Source organism: Artibeus jamaicensis, unplaced genomic scaffold (assembly GCF_021234435.1).
Source record: "Artibeus jamaicensis isolate MK-2021 breed Jamaican fruit bat unplaced genomic scaffold, CSHL_Jam_final contig_384, whole genome shotgun sequence".
Lineage (NCBI taxonomy): Eukaryota > Metazoa > Chordata > Mammalia > Chiroptera > Phyllostomidae > Artibeus > Artibeus jamaicensis.
In genome coordinates, this window is record NW_026521810.1 from 18,650,049 (window position 1) to 18,675,002 (window position 24,954).

Sequence of the window (24,954 nt, forward strand, 5' to 3'; positions counted from 1 at the left end):
GATTCTCTGGGCAAACATCAATAAAGAATATTCTGTGGTCCAGAAATCTTTCAAATGAAGAAGAACACATCCTCCTAAGAGAAGCTTCTTGGAAAAACTCACCAAAGGACTACAGAATGGATTCATTCCTCATACGCAATGACTTTCAGTCCCAAAGGGAAGAAAGACTGAGAAACAGGAATGAAAATAATACCATTTTCATTTCTCAAGTTTAGATAACGCTTCAAGAGTATATTTGTGCTCTAGAATTCTTCACCTGTATAGAGAATAAATAAGTAGATCCTCTTTCCAAAGTTGGTTAATAGTAAGTAAAGAGGGCTTCAGTGGTCACATCTTTACCTCCTTGAAACCCCATCCACCTGCTTTCAAAAGTAATGTTTACAATGAGACAGATTAGATTAGAAAGCAAAGTTACTCACCATGGAGGAATCACTGCTTCCACTCCCGATCGGAGCTCCCTCAGCACAGGTTGGGAGGTGGGTAGAAAGTTGACTAGCCCTGCCCCCATCTATGACATCACAATCTACCTCATAAAAGGTAGTGAAAGTGCTCTGAACTCCTGTCTGATTTCCGAGAGATACAGAAAAGAGAGAGTGAGAGAGAGAGCAAGAGAAAAAATAAAACGTACCCTATTGGGAAGGGATTAGGGAGGTGGAAGAGGGAGTGGGTAATCAGGAGAAAGAGGCACATGAAGGAATTAGGTGCTGAAAGAGATGGGTGGGCCTCTGTGATATTAAGTAGCCCGGCCATTAGGATTCCTCATTGGTTCTCCTGAACAGGTAAGTGGACCATCTGGGAGAAGGAGGATGAAGAAGCACCCTGCCTTGTCAGGCATTGTAGGGGACAACCGTGGTGGGTTCAAAGGGGAAGAATCCCCTACTTAATGCATTGAAGATCACCAAGAGAGAAAGCGAGGGCTGAAGCTCTTAAAGCCTGGAACGGTACGTGGGGAGTCTCAGATGGCTTTCTTGGGAGTTCCATTGCCCTGCTGTGTGACCTTCGTCAAGCCTTTGGGCCTCTGTACATCCAGACAGTAATGATACTAAAGGGATACTTACCTCTTTCATTGGAATCACTGAAGAGCTAAGACATTCATTGTTTCTAAAACTGCAACTCTTTTTATTCTTGATTTTTGCACTCATGGGTAGATTGTATGACAAGAACAATTTAAAAGATAAGCCAATAATCAATGCCTATTTCTACCTGTAAAATTATAGATCTTAAAATGTTATATCAGACATAAAATATTTCTGACAGTCTTGACTAAGATTTTCCCTGTATACCTTCAAACTAGAGGAGAAATATCAAACAGCAAGATTTCTACAATCATAAGGTGCTCTCAGAGGTCAGGTTTAAGTGACTCAGAGACATTTTTGTCACATGAAATTCTGCTATAGTCCTATAGTTGTAGCTTTGTTTAATCTGAGTCCATTTTTTAAAAATTATCTAAGATGGAAAATAATGTGGAGAGAACTAAGTTTTTTTTCCAAATGAAGATTTAGAAGTTTAAAATGCAAACTACTCAAAGTTGTCAACTGGATATTACGACAAAAGGAGGGAGCAGTATTGGAGAACAGGCTGGTCCAGAAACCATCCACATGGCAGGCATCTCTGTCTCTCCATAAAATATATTTACTAAACTATTTTAGTAAAAGGTTCAAAATAATAGCAACTTATAACATAATAAAGAGGGAAAGCCTAAATAGCTTCTTCTCTATGCAGATAAACAAAATTCCCAATTTGAAATTATGTTCTTATGTTTTGAGCCAATATAGTTATATTTCTAGTTCTGTCATTCTCAGCTCATTAAATACATATGTATTAGGTAATCACAATGTAAAATTAAGCAAAATTGACAGATTAGGGAGTATTTTGAAATACAGAAGCTACTAAATTCAAACTAATTACAAATTTGGCAACATTACTCTCATATTTTACTTCGAAATGAATGTTAAAGACATTTAAAGAATATCCAGAGAGAATTAAAGACAATAAAAGAGAAAAAATATCTGCCATATGAGAACACATTCTTCCTACATTTGACTTTTTCTGTACTTATTAGAAATAGTAGTAATACTCTGTATATGTTTTCCTTATTTTATTTCCATTTTCAATAATTGCAAGTCTAAATTCAAGTTCTATAATTAAAAGTTTTTGTTGCAAGAGATTTCCCAATTAATGGCTCTATAAAATCTTATTGTCTTCCAATTTTTACATATTGGATCATTGACTAGTTGGCTTATCCTTGCTTTTTTAATGCTTTATAACAATTCCATTTTGTTTTAGAAATTAGGCATTTCTTGATTTTACCATTGTACAGAATTTATCATTATTTCTCAATTTCAAAAAGATTATTATGTATTAGAAACTTACATGTATCATAAAATCTTTTGTACAAAATTTAAAGCCCATTATTTTAAAAATAGTAGTGCACTTGCCCATTCTTCCACTAAATACCTTAAGATTTTTTACTATCTAGCAAAGAAGGCACACTTATTCCTGTGTTAAGATATTAAACTAAATATGAAATTAAATACTTTTTTAAATAAAATAAACTGGAATTAGGTTATAATCTATTGTTATTCCTTATTATCTGTTGTTTATTTGGAAATGAGGCATGACTTCAGGAACCCAATGCAAAACTAGGCTGCATCAAAAGGATGCAGAGTGGTGAACTGTGCTGACTTTTTAGTATGATTGAATGTGATGTCTTTAGTTATATTAGTTAAAATAACCAAAGCTGTCTTTGACAGAGAATGCAATGCCAGGATCAGGTAATTCCCTAATTTCCTACATTCTTTGGATCTAGCTTCCTGACACTATTTAAGAAAACTAAGTCTTATGGCAACTATAAATTTGATGCATTACAAAAATGGATTAATTAGCCCTTCAAGGAAAGATATGAAGTAATTGTAAGATTTCAGTCAAAAGATCCCATTACTGGGGTCATGATTATAATTTTAATATGGCAACAGAAATGTAGGATTGGCTTCAAATTTTTCTCTGTTGAAAGAAGTTTTTAGTTAACTTCATAGTAAAAAGGATTGAGAAGAGTCAAGTGGAATAATCTGTACAATGCAAAAGAAGGACCTGCATACAGATGTATTTAGCAAGTAATTCACCATGGAAGACATAATCGGACAGTTGGCATGCAATTTCACCAAAATATTATTGAAGAGAAATGGCGAATGAGAATCCAATTTTGATGGCAACAGATTTGAATCAGGTGTTCTCAGATAAAATGATTATGTTTATGATACTGTCTCATATACAGACCCTTAAGCTTAAAAGAGTATGTGGTTCTTAGAAGATGATGTTGACTGGAACTTCTCAGGATATTATTCTCTCTCAGTGCAAAATAGATTTGCATAAGGAAATGGGTGAAAGGGGTCAAGAAATAAGTTGTGCAGATTTGACAGAACATCTAGCCAGAGTTCCAGGAAAGCAAGTTCATTATCAGCAAGGCATCTGCACAGATGAAACTATTTGGAATAAAGCAATCAGGTAAGATATAGTATTAATAATGAGAGCAAGGATTAAAGTCTAAATTAAGAAAGCTTGCATTCAAGAAAATAGGATTCCTATAAAATATTTGAAATGCATTCATTATTCAGAAGAAAAATGACTGTTCAATAGAGTAAGACATTGTGTTCTGAAGCAGTAAAAGATAATCTGAACTAAGAAGACTGCCCACATTCCGAAGCCATTCTTATTTATAAGATACATGAGCCATAACATGGTCCATATATTTTTTCCTCAGGACTGTGATCAAAGCCATATTTTATAAATCATTTACATTAAGCTGAAGAAAGCATTTGACAAAATAATCTGTAGGGTCTGAATATAGATGATAATAAGTTAAACACACTTTTATTTGCAGAATATAGTAAACTGAGACACAGTGAATGCACAGAGGTACCCATTAGCAGACACCTTACTCTTCTAGCTGAGAATACTGAACAGTAAGATGAAAAAAATAATTGAAAAACAATAGACTACACAACCTAATAAAAGCAGGATGGCAGAAAAAAATTATCCTTTTCAGGAAAATTTACTATTGGAGATAAAGGACTTTACGCTAACCCAACTGATATTTAGCACTATGCCTTTTATGTAGCTGGAATGAAATACAAATGTTCAATTCAATAAATCAGAAAATATGCTAACATGAACAAGAAATAAGTACAACTCTTTAAAGTTTCAAGTGTTAGTTTGTCATTAGAAAGTAAAAAAGACATGGAAACACTGATCTTTTTCTAGAAAAATATTCTCAACATTTTATAAAATTTAGTACAAAACAAAAAATACTATTTGATTTGCTATCAGGGTCTCTTTATTTCTTTTAGTTTTTATTATCTGAGGTAAAGAAAAATTGTAAAAAATCAATAATGAAATCCCCAGATAACATTTAGTATAAGGTTTTAAAGTTCATCTCTTTTTAAAATTTATTTTTATATCAACTTGTTCATTATCTCCTTTTTCTTCAAATTCCTTTAGTCTAGGAACAAAAAAAAATCAATTGATTCATGTAACCAGTTCAAAATAATGCATTTCTTGACTACCATGGACAAATCCAAGTGTATATGGGAAAACCAGAAAGCAAAAATGAATTACAAATACTGTTTCTAAATAAAGGTATTCACTCAACCCTTTAGATTCCCATGACTTGGTTCAATTGAAGGAAACAAGTATATCTGGATTTCCTCCCACATATCCAAAACTAGCTAAAAATGGGAAGAGGTACCTCCTCAGGCACTATTATAGTCCTAATTATTTAAAACACATTACTAAATAAACATCTTAGAATAAAATTAGACAATTATCACATATAAATAATATCTCATAATTAGAATAATGTCTCGTTGGAAAATGCTATAAGCCGGTACTTCTTAAATAGGGTTGTGGGTGTTTTACAGTTATTAGGTAACTTCCATGTGGCTAATTCCAAGGTTTTCACAAAATATCATTCATTGGCTGCCAAATAATTCTCAGAATATTAACTGAAATCTAAGGTGTCAATTGCTAATAGATTAAGGTGTTCATTATTTGCCTGCCTTCTTTTAATTAGAGGCTTTTCAAAACATAAAAAACAATCCTTCTAAAACCTGAAGGAATGAAAGTTCACTGATTGAATGACTGGTAATGACACTGACATTTCTGAGGCAGAAATATCTGAGGCAAAAATGTCTTCTTAAAGCCACTAACTTTTCTACTCTTACAAGTAATAATGCCCTCAAACTAAAATAAAAACTCTTCAGCCCATACATTCAGGTGATGAAATTCAATTAATCCACTGAGTAGATCCAAGTTAGGTCAATTAAAATGTTTCTCCATTTAAGGTGAAAAGAGTTATTTGCTTGGTTCATGTCTCAGTTCTGCCAAAAGAGAATCTGTTTTCTTATTTTTTGGAATAAGAGCATTAGAATATAAAGCCCTTTTCTATGCATACAACTGTTCAGTAAGATAGCCAACTAGTTTAATTCCATCAGTGAATAACTGTTTTTTTCCAATGAAGAGAATGTAACATATTGATAAGTGTATGGTCATCATCATAGAGTATTGAACTGAAAGCTACACTTCGGAGCAGAATAGCATCCTCTCTTACAAAAGACTATTTGAATTCAGGCAGACACCTACGCAGGTGTGGTGCAACAGACAAAAAGCTTGCTATGATGACTAACACTTAAGGAGATTTTTACTTTGCTCATAAAATGTCTTATTTCCCATTTCCCATTTCTTCTAAAAATAATGCCCTGAGTTTGGTAAATGTTACTTTTATAACAGTGGGGGATTAAATTTGTACTGAAAAACTACTTAAGGCTTATTTTCTATGAAGGTTTGCATAAATTGGATTGTGCAAAAATCAATGACATACTCTGACACAAATGTAACTAAGGAAGACTTGATGCTGAAATCAGATTTTACATGGTTATAGTTTTACTGTCATAACAGACTGGGGGTAGGTTTGGGGGAGAAAGATGGAATTATGCAATAATCCATTTTACTAGCAAAATGTGTGCCAATGGTAAATAACTATTTCATTTTCTTATGGACACAGAGTATCTTCACCACCCCTCTATCCAATTTGTAATCTGAACTTTGTTTTTATCTTACTCTCTTTAGATTTGGACTACTCTTCCTAGATCAGGAAAAGTCCTTTTACTCTCTGTATGGTCTGGATAAAATCTTTGGAACTGCTGCAAATCCCCTAAACACATACCCTTTTGTTCAAATGAGGCACAAAAATGCCTCATTACAAACACAAACTGAAATGGCTAGAAATTTAGATATTTTCCCATTACTACTATACTGTGGTCAGTAGACATGATAAAAAATTGACAATAGACAGAATCAGAAGATACAAAAAGGAGACTCTCAAAATAGTTGCTTAAAGTACAGATCTAGACAACTAGGTGCAATGGTTATTTCAATGACTATTTCAACCCATTACAAAATACACTTTTTTTAAATGAGGAAAAACAGAACTTTTCAGATAGAACGCAATTCTCATCTCAACAAACCACAAGTTTTACAAATATATGTAAATACACATATTATGTATGAAATTATGCAAATGGATCCCACGTTTTCTTTTCCCTGCATTAGATCAGACATGTCAGTTTTCAACCATTTGTTTGTTCTTCATTATTGCTTGTTCAAGGAATAGGGAGTAAATGTCAGATCAAGTGTATCTGTTGAATACATATATGTGCAGATTCTCGTACATGTCTGATTACATGCCAATGTTAGGTAAGACTGATCTGAATATTATCAGTTTCAGTATTTTATAAATGTTTTCCATTTATCACCATAAACGTTCATGTTGATTTTAACTGATTCAAATTTTTTTTAATGATGTGAAACACAGGCAATAAGAATGATTGTAATTGACCCACAATTCTCCAATTTTCTCTTTGCCAATTCAAATCCTACCAATGTCACAAATTATACTTGCTCACCTTGTCAAACTTCTCTCCATAACTCAATCGAGAGGGATTCAGATTTGGAAAGGAGAGATTTAAAAGGCAAAGAACAGAAGTGCACATCAGGCCGAGTTACTCTGTCCCACAGGAATAGGTTTGGGCTTCACACAGTCAGCTCAAGGATTTAGAGAACTAATGTTCCTCGTTTGCAACTGTGTTTCTATATTTTGTTAGTATAAAAAAGGCATGCTTTAGCAATAAAATCTATTAAATTTCTAGCATTTTCTTGTGGAGTCAGCTCTACATTGTATAAATGTCCCTCCAACTCTAACCTGGAAGGTCACATTCCTGTCTAGAGCAGAGTTATTGCTCTTGTGTCCTGGCTTCATTTTTGTAAGGGGCCTCTTATTGTAATAGGATGTAAAAAGTGGAATTCTAAAAATTTTATCAGGATGCTTGATGTTCAGCATTCTATGTTCCAAAATCCTACATTAGTGTTTCTAATCTTGTTCAAAATAATGAGCAAAGCATAAATCTTTGGGTAGCTAAAGATAATTGAGGGTTTTGAAATGGGTTTTATTTCTTCAGAATCATGTGTACATCTTCTTTTTAAATTTAAAAGAACCCATTAAATCCTCTGAATCCTAGTGAATAAAAATTAATTAAAAACACGACAATCAAATATTCAGATAATTTCCATAGTACAACTTTGGAACTTATTTGGATTCAAAATACATATACATACTGAAAGAGTTTGGCTCAACTTTTTTTTTTCCACCATGGTGAATATAATGCTGTTATATTTAATAGCTATTACCTGCACTATACAAGTTTATGATATGCTATGATTAAGTTTCTCTTTCCTTTGTTCTCTCCTCTTCCCTTTTTTATGGCTCTTCCTTCTACCTTCCCCTCCTTCTCTCTCTTTTTCTTTTCTTCTTTCAACATTTCTTTTTCCAAAATGCATTTAAACTGGCTTAAGAGATTTAATAAGCAGATACCTTAGCAAATAAAACCAGTCTATAGACTCAGAGATTGCTTAATCTTCTGGATTTTACTGTTGTCTAATTTCACTTTAATATTTCTGTAACTCTATTTGTTTTTAAATTATTTTTTTCTTTTTCCATTATCCCCTTAGCAACTCAGTTCAGCTGAATTGGATACCAAATGCATCTTCTACTTTGAGATTTAATAAGAATGGCACCATTTGTCTGTTGAGAAAGGTTTAAGACAATGAGTTTAAAAAATTGGTTGCCAGCCAGAAAATTAATGGTGCTTCTTAGACGGCAGTTGTATGAATGAGCATATGCCAACATACATCCTAAATTGCTTTACTTCTTCAGTTCCTTATCATGACTCATGAAGAGCATTGGTACCCATTGTCCCCCCAAACCTATTGAGTTTTCTGAGCCACCTCTCACAGGAGAGGATGATACAACAGAAGAGGCCTTCCCCAGTTCCTATGCACAGTCACATAAAACACCATTTGCTGACATAGTCCATAATTGTGCACGTGTACATTTTTCACGTATGTTCATCATGCCAGCACAAGACTGTAAAAAAAAAAAAGGCTCTGAAGTTTGAAATCCAAATCATTTTTCTTGGCAAAGGGGAAATAATCTACTGAAATCTCTTCTGTTTTAGGAGAAACTTTGACTTCTAACAAATATATCTTCCTGGGGGCTTTCATATATTTCAGAGAAGAAACCACAGCTTTGAATCCCATATATATACAGACATAGGAGAAAAGGAAGAAAAACTTAAGTATTTCTCCTTTTTTATTGTGCATTATACTATAGTTGCTTCTTTTTAAAAATATAGCAACTTTATCATGCCATACACCAAAATAAATGAGGCCCAAAGCATGGGTGTACTTTCTTGGCAAAATCATTGAAAGTTGGAGTGTATGGGGTCTCATGTTCTTCATACTTCCAACACTTTGAAGGCAGCCATTTATGGCTATTTTACAGAATAAACACATTGACTTTTTTCTCCATTAGCCATCAGTGAGGGAGGATGATGAATAAGGAGGAGGCAGAAGTGGCAAAGACAGCAGACTACAGATGCAGGTGTGGCACCAAATAGCAATCAAGCTGGAAAAAAATCATGAGGAGGCCAAGAGTGGCCCACAATTGAGCAATAAATAGCAAACCTTTATAATGCATTGGACTCAGAATTATTATGAAGTTATATAGCATTCCTCTTAAAGAAGCCTTCTCCCATGCAAGGATTTATGTTCTTTGCCAGTAAGACTCAAAGAAGGAAACAGGCTTCTTGATGGTGTTCTCAAACACCTCTGCAAATGCCAACAGTGCAAGTGATAAAAGCCAGTGATGATTTGGACTACATCTCAATGAGGAAAAGACAATGGGAATGAAGCTCTGGAGGCAGTGATGAACAATGGGTACTGAGAGGATGATGGAGAGCAACTCTGCCAGTAAAATATTGTCCAGATGAAGTTGTGGAGTCTGAGATCCACAAAGATGCTATGCGCATCCATGTTAATACTAAGATTTGAAAAGTGACAAATGAAAGCACACAAGGCAAGCTAAACAAAAAGCACTCAGTTCTATGGAAGCTATATACAAATGGACATGGAAGCTAAATGGTATGGGAAACTATACCATTGAGGCTGAAGATAAGAAAGGAAGCAAGGGAGATGCAATGTTTTGATCATTTCTTGGCAGAGAGAATCTTGGTAATTACCAACTTGGCAGAAAGAACACATTGCAAGACAGACTGCACTTGGTTGTTGAAGAATGTTGAAGCAGGATCATTTGGAAAATGCAAAGAGGTGACTATGCTTTGGAAAGAGGCACAAAATAGCCAATTTATCAGGCTCTAGGTGGGATTGCATGAACCAGGCTTTCCAGATGGTATCTCCATGCAAGCCAGGTCAGCTCTTTTCCCAGCTGTGATTTCTGCAAGCCAAACAATATAGGAACTGACACCTGGGGATTCAAGAATGACTTTTCCACATATTTTTTATCAAATGTTCAAATTGATGAATTTTTAAAAAATGGCTTGTGGAGAAACTAAGTTTCATGACCAGTGTGATTTTCACAAAGCATTTCCTATGTTGATAATGTTATGTTCCTGATAATGCCACACTTAAAAAGGCCGCATCATGGTTGACTGGGAAAAGAACTAAAGGTGGGAGAGCCACACTTCAGAATTGCAAATAGTTTACGATAATTGATGGCAACTTCTGTTGAAAGAGTGGGACTGGGTGAGGAAGGAGAAGAAGCCAAGATGAAGAACCTCAACACATACATTTGAAAATCTTGCCAAGAAATCATGATCTTTCTATTCACTGAACTTTTTACTTCTTTGCCTTTGATGAAATGAACCAGATACTTATATTTTCATGAAAAGGGAAACACTGGAGTAAGTAAAAAAAAAATATATATATATATATATAATTGTTAGTGTTTGACAACAATGTTAGTTTTTGGCAACAGCACATCAACCTGTATTAAATTCAAACATTCTGGCCTTTAAGGATTACTGGTAACCTAGTATGCATTGGAACCTGATGAATGAATTTCCATTGTTTTCATCATCTCTAACATGTGAACACAATCCACATATAGAGAGGCTGGCTCCTGAACAAAGAATTAAAATTACCAGGACTAACAAAAGGATGTGGACTCACAATGAGTAAATATACAAAAGCCCCAAATAATTATAATAGTCACAGCTTGGCAATCAGTTTCCAGACTATGAAATTAGTTTCCTTGTGAAGAATGGAGATTTTACAAGGCTAGTATAAACACTGGGTAATTGGAAAATCCAATTGCTCTTTGTGAGTTATTGTGAGGTCTGGAATAATGGTGATAACATTTATTTTTAAACTACCTCCCTATGAATCACTGTGGTTTGGTGGTTTTAGCAGTACTGTTGCCAAGAATTCTTGCCCTGAAGTCCAACAGTGGGAACTAAACTATGAAGCCCCGGTCCCAGCTTACCCCTGATACAATGAGCTCTCCTCCCAGATTCTGTACTTCTGCCTTCACCTTGCTGCAGATATTAAGCTGGTGGCAGTACAAGGCAATTCGTTGAAGGTAGGCTAATAAATCCTGCTTACATGCTGAATCAGGACACTATAAAACATTTAAAAAAGTGATCTCAGTTAGTAAGTACTCTTCAGTTTCTAAGACTTGCTATAGAAAAGCTGTGAGAAGAAAAGGTTTCAGTGTCATATACCTTAATTACATCCATTTAACATATTTCTATAGCATTTTAGGAAGGCTGCAGCCAATAGTTTAGAATAGTTAGCTCTACTTTAATAAAATTCTATGACAAGAATATGGAAGGTCTTCCAAAAAGTCTGATGGGGATTTCTGTACATTTTTGTATTTCACTAGTTGTCTTTAAAACTGTTAAGAAAACTAAATATTCCAGTTTTTTTTCTCCTCGTAGCTTACCCATTGTTCACTATGTGCAAAGTTATTTTAATACAGACAACCACAGCAATGCATGCTAGAAGGAAATCTCTCTGTGGCAATCTTTCTGCCATAGGAGCTGGTAGAGTTTTATTTCAAATAGTTGGGGGGACATCACCTGTCTCCTTTGGCTTTCTAACAAATGCATCATTCGCTAGTGAAAGTCTAACACTTCTTGGATTTTCACATTCATCAAAAATTTAAGCAACATGATAAACTACTTTTGAACAAAAGAACTGAGAAAAATCATGACCATTGTAGGAGAAACGGATATGAGAAATAGAATGAAATTTGATGCCAGTTGAAATTAACCTGTAAGAGTTAACAACAGACCCAGGACTCGGACTGCGCTAGAGCCAACTATGACCAGGGATTTTGAATTTTCTTTGGGACTAAAATAATAGATGTCCATCAAACACACCGAGCTTAGATGGATACTTCCAGCTTCCTAAATCATTTCTGAGACTTCAATGCCAATAGCTAACTAGTGATTAAAATATATTCCTGTTTTTATCAAAAGTTCAGCTCAAGATTCTTCAGGCTATTCCACTGTTCTGGCTCAACTTGGCACTTATAAAAAATATATAATCATCAGATTGTTGGTGAAACATTGAAAGAAATAAGTACCTAAAGGCCAGAATAAAGTATCTTCTTTAGAATAAGAATATGAGAAAAAGATGCCAGCTGTTTTCTTCAAGCTCAAGAAAAGGAAAATTTTCATTAGTACTGTAAAGCCAATGGTTTTGACATAACCATTCACTCATTAAGTGACAAAGGAGTCTCTCTTTTTATTCATGACACAATTATGGTATTTCTTTTCAGTAAATGCACTTATCAAGAAAGAATCTCACAGAGACTGTTTTTTGCTCTCTCTAAGTATTTAATACCGTAATATTTACCCTACTCCAGAGACCCATATACTGAAAGGAATTAACTTTAAAATGATATCTCCCTGGAGGACTGAAAAATCTCTCAATACAAAAACTGTGAAGCAAATTAAATGAAAAGTTTTATCTCGATGGAACAGTAATTAAAAATGCAACAGTCCGTAAAAAGTTTATATTGTGTGCATATCTCAAATCTTCATAAAATATATTCAGGCAAAATAGAGGCAACCAATCCACTTCTCGGTGATTCTCATTCTACTCTAATATTGAAGCTGAAGCATTTAAAACAAAGGCATAATAAACAAGAAAAATAATTTTTACACCATGACAATATGAGCAGGATTTGAGATAGAAATGACTATTTAGAAAAATTATGTTTTTTTCACCACTGATGGCAGTAAGAATGACACAAATAGAGGGTTATATTTACCCTCATCTGTTTATTTTAAAGTCTTCATAATAATATTTTAATTCTTTGTCACAACATCAAAAGACATCTAGAATCCTGGAATTGGTATGTGTGTATGTTGTTTTCCAGATATCAAAACTGTATTGGGCTATGCTTCAACTTCCAAAATTGTTTAAGGCCAAAAATGCAAAATTGAAAACAAGAATTGCAATACAAATATTTAACTCAATTAGCCTAAACATATTGAGCAATAGCTTTAGCCACTGAGATTCAGAATATAATGGAAAAAGCCACCCAAACTTCATCCACTTCAACTCCCAGAAAGAAGTCAGTCCTAATAAAACTCTTTTTCAGAACCATCCACCAATCTTGTCTCACTCTATTCATCCCAACCCTTCTAAACAATTGCACATAAAAAATGTGGCTTTTTTTTGGTTGGTGCATTTTTCTTTTTTGTACGTATGCATATTTTCAAGTAAGTTCATTGTTTCTCTTCTCTTCTACATGAACTTTCTGGGACATATATAGAACTCTGTGGAAAGAATCTCCCCTTATCTGCAAACTTCAGTAAGCCTGGCAGTGATATTACCCTGAAACTAACAATTTAGTAATGGTTTGGTCCTCAAACCCTACAAATTTGGGGGGAGGAGGTCTCAAATCATGGCAATACTCAATGAATTATCTTTAATATTAAATATTTTTCAAAAATTCAAAAGCAAACATAAAACATTCCCTTGAACTAGCCATTATATGTGTAGTTAAAGATACAATTAAAATAACATATCACCTTATTTTAAATATAATCTTAATAGTTTAATAATGTATTTTCCTTAAAGTATTCCAGATTCTGGGATGTTGAAGATTGTATTTAGAGGACCTACTTAATATTAAGAAATGAGGGAGGAAAACGACAATAATCAACCCCCAAATTAGAGAAGACTAGGCTGCCCTGGGGGGAGGAAGAAAAGCTGCCTCTTTTAAAGTCTCCAGAGAGCATTGCTGTGTGTGGTCTGGTAAGCCAATTCATGCCTATACTGTCTCCACATAAATAATAGTTCATATAATATTTATATTTCAGAATCTTGTGTTTTAAGACATCTCCCTTTTAAAATGGTTCAAGTTGTAAACCACTGTTGCTTAAAGAAATAAGGATCAGTTATCTGGAAAAGTCTATCGCCTAAAGTAGTACCCTTACTGAAACAAAACATTATTGCAACAAGACATATTTACAACAGGATATTAGAGTTCCAGTTCAGGCCAAATAAAATACAAAGTGTGCAAAGGAAATCAACTCGAACATTCAAGGTCAGATTAAAAAGTATTTTAATCTGCATCTTAGTTCGGTCTGAAAGCAGAAGAGATACTTTAAGAATATACCATGTATTTGTGATGGCTCTGAGTCTGGACGAAAATTCAGCTGAAATGTGGAAGTTCTTAATTATGGGGATTAATCCCATTTACACTAGAGAATAAATTATGATAAATTATGAACAGCATCATTACAGTGAGCTCAATATTAACTAACAAGATACACTTGTTTTTTTCCCCTGTTCAGTGTGTTTGAATTTGTGAATAAGGATGGTTCTCTGGGGCTATGTCTCTCAGTTGTGAGTGCTCTTCTTTCTCAAGGAATTTCAGTCACAGGCCTTAGGAGTCCCTCCTGAACTGAACCCACCTTCTCCATCAGCTCAGTCTCAGCAAAGTTAGAGGCTAGTTTACAAAATGTCAGTGATTCTCTACAATGCATTCTTCGGAGGTGTTTTATAGGGTATATAAAACCCATTACAGAGCCCAAGTGCTAATTAATTTGATTCCACTCTTCCCTCTATGTTACCTGATCAGCCACAGCACGGGCTAATTTGTCCATTCGAGATCCTGCTTCGGCAATTTTCTTGGCGGCATTAATGACATCAGATGTATTTTTCAGTGGCCCTTTGCCTCTGAAACAATATATATACGACATAATTAGAAATCTATTTTATGAACAGAAATGGACAAACCGACCATATTGTCCAACCAGGACTTTGATTTTGTATTTGGCCCTGGTCATGTTAGAAGAATTTTGAATGTTTTCTTGATTCATTTCAATTTCCATGTTAATGATCCACTTTGCTTTCTCCTGTTTTGATGTGTATGTTCATATTTAATTCTTTACATTAATTTACCTATTCTAAACAGTATTCCATTGAAAAGGGTGATCTCCACAAGGCAAAAGAAATTTAATATTGAAATGCTTGCCATGTGCCTATGCTGTCATAGGCTCTACCTCACATGACAACCCTAGTAGGTTCCATCATTTCCATCTTAGAAAAAGAGAAAAACAGACTAAAACTCACGAACTCATCTAAGTTCAGACAAGTCATAAGTAATAATCTCTAAATTTAAATCAGCGTCTAGCTAAAATAAATGCCCTTTCAGTGCATTCATACCACGTCCAACTCTATTACATTTTTAAGTTTATTTACTTTGCCACTTTGAGAAGCAACTGTCTCTTGTACATAATGGGGAACTGTTGGGCCAGAATTTCAGAGTTCTCTTCAGCTCTTAATCTCGCTGGTGGTATGCTTCTGGGACTGCTTTATGAGGGAACAGACAAAACACTGTGACGGCAGATGCTTTCATGCTTCCAAACCATTATGCCAGTATTTTCACATTAGGTTTTCAATTAGGTGAACTTTTTAATATTCGATGTCTTAAAATACTTATTACAAGGGAAACTATGCTGCATCAGACATCTTTAAATAAAATATAGCATATAACTTGTCCTTATATTTTCTTGGGAGATAACAGGTTAAATGCATTTATCTTTTATTTTTTTAAAGCATTGCTCCTTAGCCTGGTCTTTCTAGGTGCATCTAAAAATAATCAATACAATTTTTTAAGGCTACAAAATTACATTCTTACAGTTAGAAATGTGATTAAATGTGGACAAGAACGACTTAGAAGTGATTTATTTAGAACACATAAGGTCATATAGAGTGAGCAATGATTGCCACTGTTAGATAATAATGTGGGAGATAATAAAATGGAAGATTTAAAATGGCTTCAGAAAATTTATGTAAATGAAGGGCATTTTGTTCACTTTCCCTCCTAATTTCTGTTCTGCATTATATTAGTAGCTACAATTTAAATATATTGTTTATGTCAAAGCTTAAACACACACATAGGAAAATTTAAGACAAGATATTTTATTATGCTATGACTATATTAACTCTTCCACAAAGGACAGCAATATTTTTAGTTGCTATTTAGATATTTAAATATGGACAGAGAGTTCACATGTAAATTTTATGTAATATGGATGAGATAAAGATTCTGTGATAATCTGGCTTCCATTCTCTAACACTATGTTTTATTTATCTCTAAAGAAACTATTCCATGTTTTTGTTTTACATTTTTAAAGGGAATTTTAGATGCCGAATCTGTCAATGTTTAATAATGTTCTCATTATTACATATTTCTCTGTAACTTTCAGATCCTAGAAGAGCTCTTTATTTTGCAGTTTGCCTCTGACACATTTGTTATTGCTTTTTGCCTTCATTGTAATCCATTCCCAAAGAACTGCCCTCTGCTTGAATTTTTGTTACTAACAATTATGTGTGTTTATGTCAAGAATTTCCAAGGGTTTGGGGGCAACTTGAGAAACCTTACATGATAACTTTCAATAGTTGATTGATTCTGATGAAATGTACTAAGTTACAGAGAACATTTATGGAGAACTGAATTTGCTAGAAGCTCAGGCTCCTATCTTGTAGCCAAAATTATGATTAGTAGTATGTCTACTGAGTTTGCACCAGAGAATCATGGACTCACTAGCAGATTGTTATTAAAGAATAGGGTTCACAGTGTAGACATCCAAATTATCAGAGTTGCGAGCTGGTAATAAAGGTGTATTTCACAAAACTAGAGAACAAAATAAAAGTTTTGAGAACATTACATATTTCCTTTTTTCTACTGGAGAAAATTGAAACACAAGGAGGAACACTAAGTGATGAGCCCAGGGTGACAATGCAGAGAGATTGATACTCAAAAATAGAATTAGGATTGAAATCTCTGTGTTCTGAATAACAATTTTGTGTATGTGTTCATGTGTATGATTTCATTCTTATAGGAACAGTTAAAATAGTGATCTCAGACAAAAACAAACAGCCTTGACTACAGACATCAACATGTAAGAAATAATGAAAACCCTATCTCACTCAAAATCTCAAAAGAGTAGGAAGAAACTAATAAAATTCAAAAAGGGATATATGATTTAAAAATAAAACACTGTAAATAAAGAAATCTAAAACTATCTCAAAAAAGAAAACAAAACTGATGTAGAAAATATACTTAAGATTGCTATTAGGAAAAATAGAAGAAAAATACTCAAGTGTAAAAGAGTGAAGTAACTAGAAAATAGAGAATTAACAGTATCATAACAGTACTTCTCTTAAATACATGTAAATAAATTTGAGAGCTGGATAAAATAACTTTCTAGGAAAATACAATTTACCAGCAATGACCAGAAAAAAAAGATACTGAAAAACTTAGAGTCTGATTTCCATGGAAGAAATAAATAAGACTATCAGAAAGAAAACTGATCCAAAAACAGTAAATCCAGATGGTTTCTCAGAGAAATTCACTAAACCTTAAAAAAGATAAACCCAAAGCTATTTAAACTTTTCTAGAATATAGAGAAAGAAGAAAGACTTCAAAAATATTCATTAAATAATATAGTACTGATGTTATCAGAAGTAGCTAATATAACCTATGTAATCTAAGAATTTTCATTTAACTCTGGCTGGTGTAGCTCAGTGGATTAAGTATAGGCCTGTGAACCAAAAGGTTGCAGGCTCAGTTCCCAGTCAGAGCACATGCCTGGGTTGCACACCAGGTCACCAGTTGCAGGAGCATTAAGAGGCAACCACACATTGATGTTTCTCTCCCTCTCTTTCTCCTTTAGTTGGGGGATCATGAGAGGCAACCACACACACTTTCTTTCTCCTTCCTTTCCTCTCTCTCTAAAAATAAATAAAATCTTAAAATTAAAAAAAAATCTTATTTACATAATAAAACTTTTAAAAATGAAGACAGGGGAGAGAAAAAGCAAAAAAGCAAGTGGCATTGGAGTGGTGCCATGGATCTGTTCATGCTCAAAAGAGCTGATTGCCAGGAATTGGGTGTGTCAGTTGACTTATTGGTAGCTTGAAAGCTGCCAAGATGGAAGTACTTATTCCATGGAAATGAGCAAATGCTGTGTAAGTGAGGGCTTTTTCACACCATTACAAAAAGTCAAGAAGTAGTTATACCCAGTTGACAGAGAAGGCATTGTGATATGGAAGATCACAATGGTAATGTGCAGGACTTCTGTGGCTGGGTAATGGTCAAATCATGTTACAACACTGTTTAAGGTGTATATTTATTTTATGTGCTTTTCTCTATATATTTCATAATTTAGTATTTATTCACTTATATTTCTGTTAATCTGATGGATATAAAAATTTTCAATTTTCCTTTCTGTGATGACAGAGGAGGCCAAGTTGATTGTATTATTTATTGATAATTATTAAACATTCATATATCCTTTTTTGAGTTTTTCATGCAAGACCTTTTTACAATTTTCTATTAACTTGTTTGTTTTTACCTAACTTGTTTATTTTCTCTAGATATTTTGGATTCTAATCTTTTGTTAGTTCATATTGCAATGTCACAAATTACTTACTTCTTACAATTTTAGCCTGAAAGTTTACTTTTATTAAAGTTTTTTTGATCTTAGACCAAGCATGTACTTACCAATTTTAGAAAGAGTGTAAGAGGGAGAGAGAAAGAGTGAAAGGGCGGGGGGACATTGATTGGTTGCCTCTAATATGTATCCAGATCGGGGATGGTACCCACAACCTAGGTATGTGCCCTAACAGGAGATCTAAAATACAACCTTTCAGATGACATCAAACTAAAAAGCTGCTGCATGGCAAAGAATACTGTCAATAAAATTGAAAGGCAACCTGTGGAACTGGAGGAAATATTTGCAAATCATGATTCTGATAAAGGGTTAATATCCAAAATATATAAAGAACTGTTACAATTCAATAGTGAAAAAGTAAATAAACCATTTTAAACATGGGCAAAGGATTTTAATAGACAGTTTCCCAACTAAGACGCACAGATACATGTGCGTGTCAAAAGACACATGATGAGGTGCTCAACATCACTAATCATCAGGAAGATGCATATCAAAACCACAGCCAGGTATCACCTTACACCTGTTAGAATGGCTATTTTCTTTTTTTTATTATTAATAAAACAGTTTATTTTCTCCAGTTAAATTTATTGATTGTTTTGTTCCGATACCAGGTTTTAAAAATCACGTTAATCACTTCATCACCTTTAAGTCACTGGAGGTAGTTTTTGTATTCATTTCAGCTTAAATTTAAAAAATTACTTTTGTTTTTCAAGTACAGTTTTCTGCCTTTTCCCCCCACCTCTCCCCATCACCCCAGTCCTCCCTGCCTCTCTCCCCCATTTCCATCTGCCTTCTTGTTGTTCATGTGTCCTTTATAGTTGTTCCTATAAATCCTTCACCTTTTTCCCTTTTTATTGCCTCCTCTCTCCCTTCTGATCACTGTCAGCAAGTTCTCAACTTCAATGTCTTTGGTTATACTTTGCCTGCTTGTTTGTTTTATTGATTAGGATCCTGTTAAAGGTGAGATCATGCGGTATTTGTCTTTTATCCCCTGGCTTACTTCACTTAGCATAATGCTCTCCAGTTCCATCTATGCTGTTGCAAAAGGGTAGGAGCTCCTTCTTTCTTTCTGCTGCATAGAATTTCACTGTGTAAATGTACCATAGTTTTCTGATCCATTCATTTACTGATGGGCACCTAGATTGCTTCCAGCACTTGGCTATTGTAAATTGTGCTACTATGAACATTGGGGTGTATAGGTTCTTTTGGATTGGTATTTCAGGGTTCTTAGGATATAATCCTAGTAGTGGAATTGCCAGGTCAAAAGGCATTTCCAGTTTTCGTTTTCTGAGGAAATTCCATACTGTTTCCCATAGTAGTTGCACAAGTTTGCAATTCCACCAACAGCGCACTAGGGTTTTCTTTTCCCCATACCCTCTCAACATTTGTTGTTTGTTGCTATGTTTATGATGGTAGAGTGGCTCTTTTCAAAAAGACAAGAAATAACAAGAGTTGGCAAGGATATGGAAAAAAGGGACCCCTGCTGTTGGTGAGAATGTAAGTTGATGCAGCCACTATAAAAGATAGTATGGAGGTTCCTCAAAAAATTAAAAAATAGAACTCTCATAAAATCAGCAATTCTACTTCTTGGTATTTATCTGAAGAATATGAAAACATTTACTAAAAATGTATCTGCACCCTCATGTTCACTGCAGCATTATTTATAATATTCAAGCTAGAGAAAACACTTAAATGCCCATTAGTGAATAAATGAATAAAGAAAACAGCCACACATACACACAATGGAATATTATACAGCCATAAAAATGAGATTCACCAGTTGTGACAACACAGGTAAACACTGAAGGCATAATGCTAAGTAAAATTAAACAGAGAAACTCCACCCCCCCAAAAAAAATCCCTGAGCTTCTGGCTACAGAGAACAGACTGATGGTTATCCAAGGTAAGGGGTGTTGGTAAAATGAGGAAAGGGAGTCAAAAAGTTAAAATTCCCAGGTATAAAATAAATAGGTCACGAGGATGTAATAATTTTTAAACATTGCTAAGAGAATAGGTCTTAAAATTTTTCATTACAAGAATAAATTTTTAGCTCTGGCTGGTATGGCTCATGGATTAAGTACCAGCCTGCAAACCAAAGGGTTTGCCAGTTCTATTCCCAGTTAGGGCACATGCCTGGGTTGTGGGCCAGGTCCACAGTTGCGGGTGTGCAAGAGGCAACCACACATTGATGTTTTTCTCTCTCTCTCTCCCCCCCTTCCCCTGTCTCTAAAAATAAGTAAATAAAATATTTTTAAAAAGTAAATTTTTAATATTATATATGGTGGTGGATATTAACCAGACTTTCTAGAGTAATCATTTCACAATATATGAATATTGAATAAAAATAAAATCTAAATATGAAAACAAAAAGCATTATAATTACATATAAAAAAATATAAGAAAAACTGTTGACTGCCAAATAGAAGATTCTAGGCATTCATCAGTATTTAAAGCAAAGTGCATCCATTCATTGCCTAATAAGGCTGAATTCAGAAAATTCCTTAAATTATCTCAAAAATCCTAAATATCTAACATATGGTTCTGAGCAGCATGCAAGACATTTCTAAGGAAGTTTCATGGCCCAGATTTCATGAGTACAGAATCAGTGACATGACACACTTTCCCCCACATACAGACAGAAGAAAAAAAAAGGATAGAAAACATAGCTGGGTCATTTTGTGGGGTGGAGAATCAAAATTGCTCATTTCCTTCTGCTTCTGTGCCAGGCTGTGGAGCTGTCCTTGCTAATTGTTGGGTAATAACCAGTATCTTTAAGAAAGGACCCTGAATTTAGCTTATATGGCAAGCACTTTCTTTTAATGTTATTGTGTAGGCTGGGAGTAAAATTTAAAACTCCGTTAGACATCAGAGTGTCTACAGTAGTGCTGTCCAAGAGAATTTTTGTAATGATGGACATGTTCTGTAATTCTGCATTGCCCAATATAGTATCCCCTAGTCACATGGACTATAGAACATTTAAAATATGGCTCATGGGAATGAGAAACTCAGTATAATTTATTCAAGTTTGTCTGTTTTCTATCTTTGCATTTTGAATTGTTTATATCTTCCTAGGAATTTGCAAATATATATATACAGGGATGTCCGATGCACCATTAATCCAGCATCCCCCAGTGTTAGAAAATTGCATAATGAAATCAGGAAACTAATGCTGATAAAAATCCATGGAGATTATTCAGATTTCAGTGTTTATCCATGCACTTGTGTGTATGTGTGTGTAAGTTATAGGCAATTGTATCACATGTGTATATTCATGTCGCTGCTACCACAATTGAGGCATAGAACACAAGGTTGTCTTGAACTAATTTTATGTCACCCACCCATTCCTAATGGTAATCATCTCTAGATGGTAATCACTATTTTTTCTCCACCTCTACAATATTTTTTTCATTTCAAGAATGTATATCAATAGAATTATGCAGTAGGCACTGATGTTTTTCACTCAGCAGAGTTTCCTTGAAATTCATCCAAATTGCTGCAAATATTTATTGCTAAGTAATAGTCTATTATATAGATGCACCATATTTACTTTAACAGTTTACCCAAATAAAGGACATTTGGATAATTTCCAGTTTTAGGCTATTACAAATAAACTAGCATAAATATTTGTGTACAGTTTTTTTTGGTAAATGGAAGTTCTCATTTCTCTGGGATAAATGCCCAAGGATAAAATTACTGGACCCTATCATAAATCCATTTCTAGTTCTAAAAGGAACTGTCAATTTTGCAATTGTATTTCATCATAAAAAAGTTTTAAATCTGGAGCTAGCATTACAGTTAATTGGTGAAAGACTGAAAGCTTCTCTTCCCTAAGATCATGAAGATGACAAAGATGCCACTTTGCTACTTCTATTCAATATACTCCTGGAAGTCATAGCCAGAACCATTAAGCAAGGGAAAGAAATAAAAAGCATCCATATGAGAAAGGAAGAAGTAAATGATCTTTTGTTTACAGACAAGATGATTTAGATATAGAAACCCTAAGCTTTCTATAAAAAAATTAGAATAAATGAATTTAGCAGTTATAGAATACAAAATCAACATACAAAAATCAGTTGCATTTCTCTACACAAAGAACTATCTAGCCATGGCTGGTGTGGTTCAGGGGATTGAATACCAGCCTATAAATCAAAGGATCCTGGTTTGATTCCCAGACAGAGTACCTGCCTGGGTTGCATGCCAGGTCCCTGGTAGGGGGTGTGTGAGAGGCAACCATATTGATATTTCTCTTCCTCTCTTTCTCCTACCCTCCCCTCTCTCTAAAGATAAATAAATAAATAAATATTTTTAAAAATTATCTAAAGAGAAATTAAAAAAGCAATTCCATTTGTAATTACATGAAAAAGTACTTAGTAATAAACATAACCAAGGAGGCAAAAGATGTATATGCTAAAAGCTATAGAATATTGCTGAAATAAATGCACAAATATATGTAAAGTTACCCAATATTCATAGATAGAAGACATAATATCATTAAGATGTTAACACTATCCAAAGCAATCAATGTTATTCTTGTCAGAATGCCCATAGGTTTTTTCCCAAGTAGAAAAATCTATCCTAAAATTTATTTGGATTTTCAAGGCACTCCAAATAGTCAAAATAATCTTCAAAAAGAACATAACCGGGGGTCTCACACTCCTTGACTTCAAGACTCACTATAAAGCTACAGTAATTAAAACAGTGTAGTAATGGCATTAAGACAGACATATAAACCAATAGAACAGAATTGAGAGCCCAGAAATAAACCCTTATGAACATGGTAAAATTTTTTTTAATGATAGTCAACAGAAAAAGAAGAGTATTTTCAACAAATGATGTTGGGAAAGCTAGATATCCACATACATAAGGATAAAGTGGGACTCTTCTACCACATATAAAATTTAACTTGAAATGCATAAAGGCTCTTAATATAAGACCTATAAAACTATGAACTATAAAAACCTTGCAAGAAAATATACAGAAAAAACTTCATGACCTTGGATTTGGCAATGATGTCTTAGATGTGACACCAAGAGCACAGGACAAAAAAAGAAAAATATAAATCTGATTATCAAATTCTTTTAAAAATTGTATGCATCCAATAAGACAAAACAAAACAAAACACACAATCAACAGTAAAAAAGGCAACCCACAGAACTGGAAAAAGACTTGCAAATCATATACCTGACAAGGAGTTAATGTTCAGAGTATATAAAAGCTCCTAAAATTCAACACTAAAACTTAATCAATTTTATTAGAAAATAAGCAAATGACTTGAACAGACATTTTTTTCTGAAGAAGATATACAATGGCTAATCTCTACACATGAAAAGATGTGTAAATTCACTAATCATTAGGGGATCCAAATCAAAACTGCAATGAGATATCATTTCACACACATTAAGATGACTACTATAAAAACAGACAAAAAATTTAAAAATACAAAAAAAAAGTGTTGGTGAGGATCTAAAGAAGTTGGAAACTTTGTGTACTGTTGATGGCAATGTAAAATGGCACAGCTACTGTGTAAAACAGTACAGTGGTTCCTCAAAAACTTCAACATACAATTATCCTATGATCCAGCAATTCCACTTCTGGGTATAAACCCGGAAGTACTGAAAGCAAAATCTCAAAGAGATATCTGTACATTCATGTTCATCACAGCATTATTCACAATAGCCTGCAAATCAAATCAATTCAAGTGTTCAACAATGGCTTTATGGATAAACAAAATATGATAAATAAATACAATGAAATATTATTTAGCCTTAAAATGGATGAAAATCTGGCACAAACTATAACATGGATTGACCTGGAGAACATTTTGAAATAAACCAGTCACAAAATGACAAATACTGTATGTTTCCACTTGTATAAGATACTTGGAGTAGTCAAATTCTCAGAGATGGAAAGGACAACAGTGGTTCCTAGGGGCTGACTGAGGGAGAATGGGGAGTTAGCACTCAATAATACAGTGATTCTGTTGGGGAAGATAAAAATTTTCTAGAGATGGATGATGGTGATGGCTGCACAGCAATGTGAAGGTATATAATGCTATAGAAATATACATGTAAACATGGTTAAATTAGGAAATTATGCACATATATGTGTAATATATATATATATATATATATATATATATATATATATATATATACACACACACACGCACACACATAAAGAAAAAACCCAAATACACACACACGGCTAGTGGTTATTAGACAGTAGAGGTCAAAATGAGCCACAGTCATCTGAATAATGTGAAGGGGCACAGAAATAAGAAACAAATGGCCAACAGAAAAAAAATCTGTCGTTCTATCTATCATCTCCCTATCATCAACATATATATAAAACAGGCCCAGAAAAGACAAAACAAGAAATGTGGGCCTTCCTGTTAGTGGAAGCTGTGTTGATAAAGGGAATGGCCCCACTGGCTGTAGCTCCATCTTAAAATGATGGCTTCCACCGTCTGTGTTTCCCTACCTTTGTGTTTCATATCGCTTTGACTTACACATGTAAATTAGACCAGAGTCTGTATTTTGGGTGTTTTAAAAGGTGCTTTGAGAAA

At 34.1% G+C, this 24,954-nt stretch overlaps 1 protein-coding gene across 4 annotated transcripts in view; it reads right to left on the reverse strand.

Moving 5' to 3' along the window:
* Positions 1-24,954, reverse strand: part of CTNNA2 (catenin alpha 2) — a 1,098,262-nt gene that overhangs the window by 27,413 nt on the left and 1,045,895 nt on the right. For 3 of the 4 annotated variants that reach the window (XM_053664696.1, XM_053664693.1, XM_053664694.1), the window contains exons 16-18: positions 14,499-14,604; positions 10,892-11,026; positions 420-563 (exon numbers count right to left, since the gene is read on the reverse strand). In XM_053664696.1, coding sequence (XP_053520671.1) covers positions 420-563; positions 10,892-11,026; positions 14,499-14,604 — 385 coding nt within the window. The remainder of the gene's footprint in view (positions 1-419; positions 564-10,891; positions 11,027-14,498; positions 14,605-24,954) is intronic. The other variant, XM_053664695.1, reaches the window with a different exon arrangement.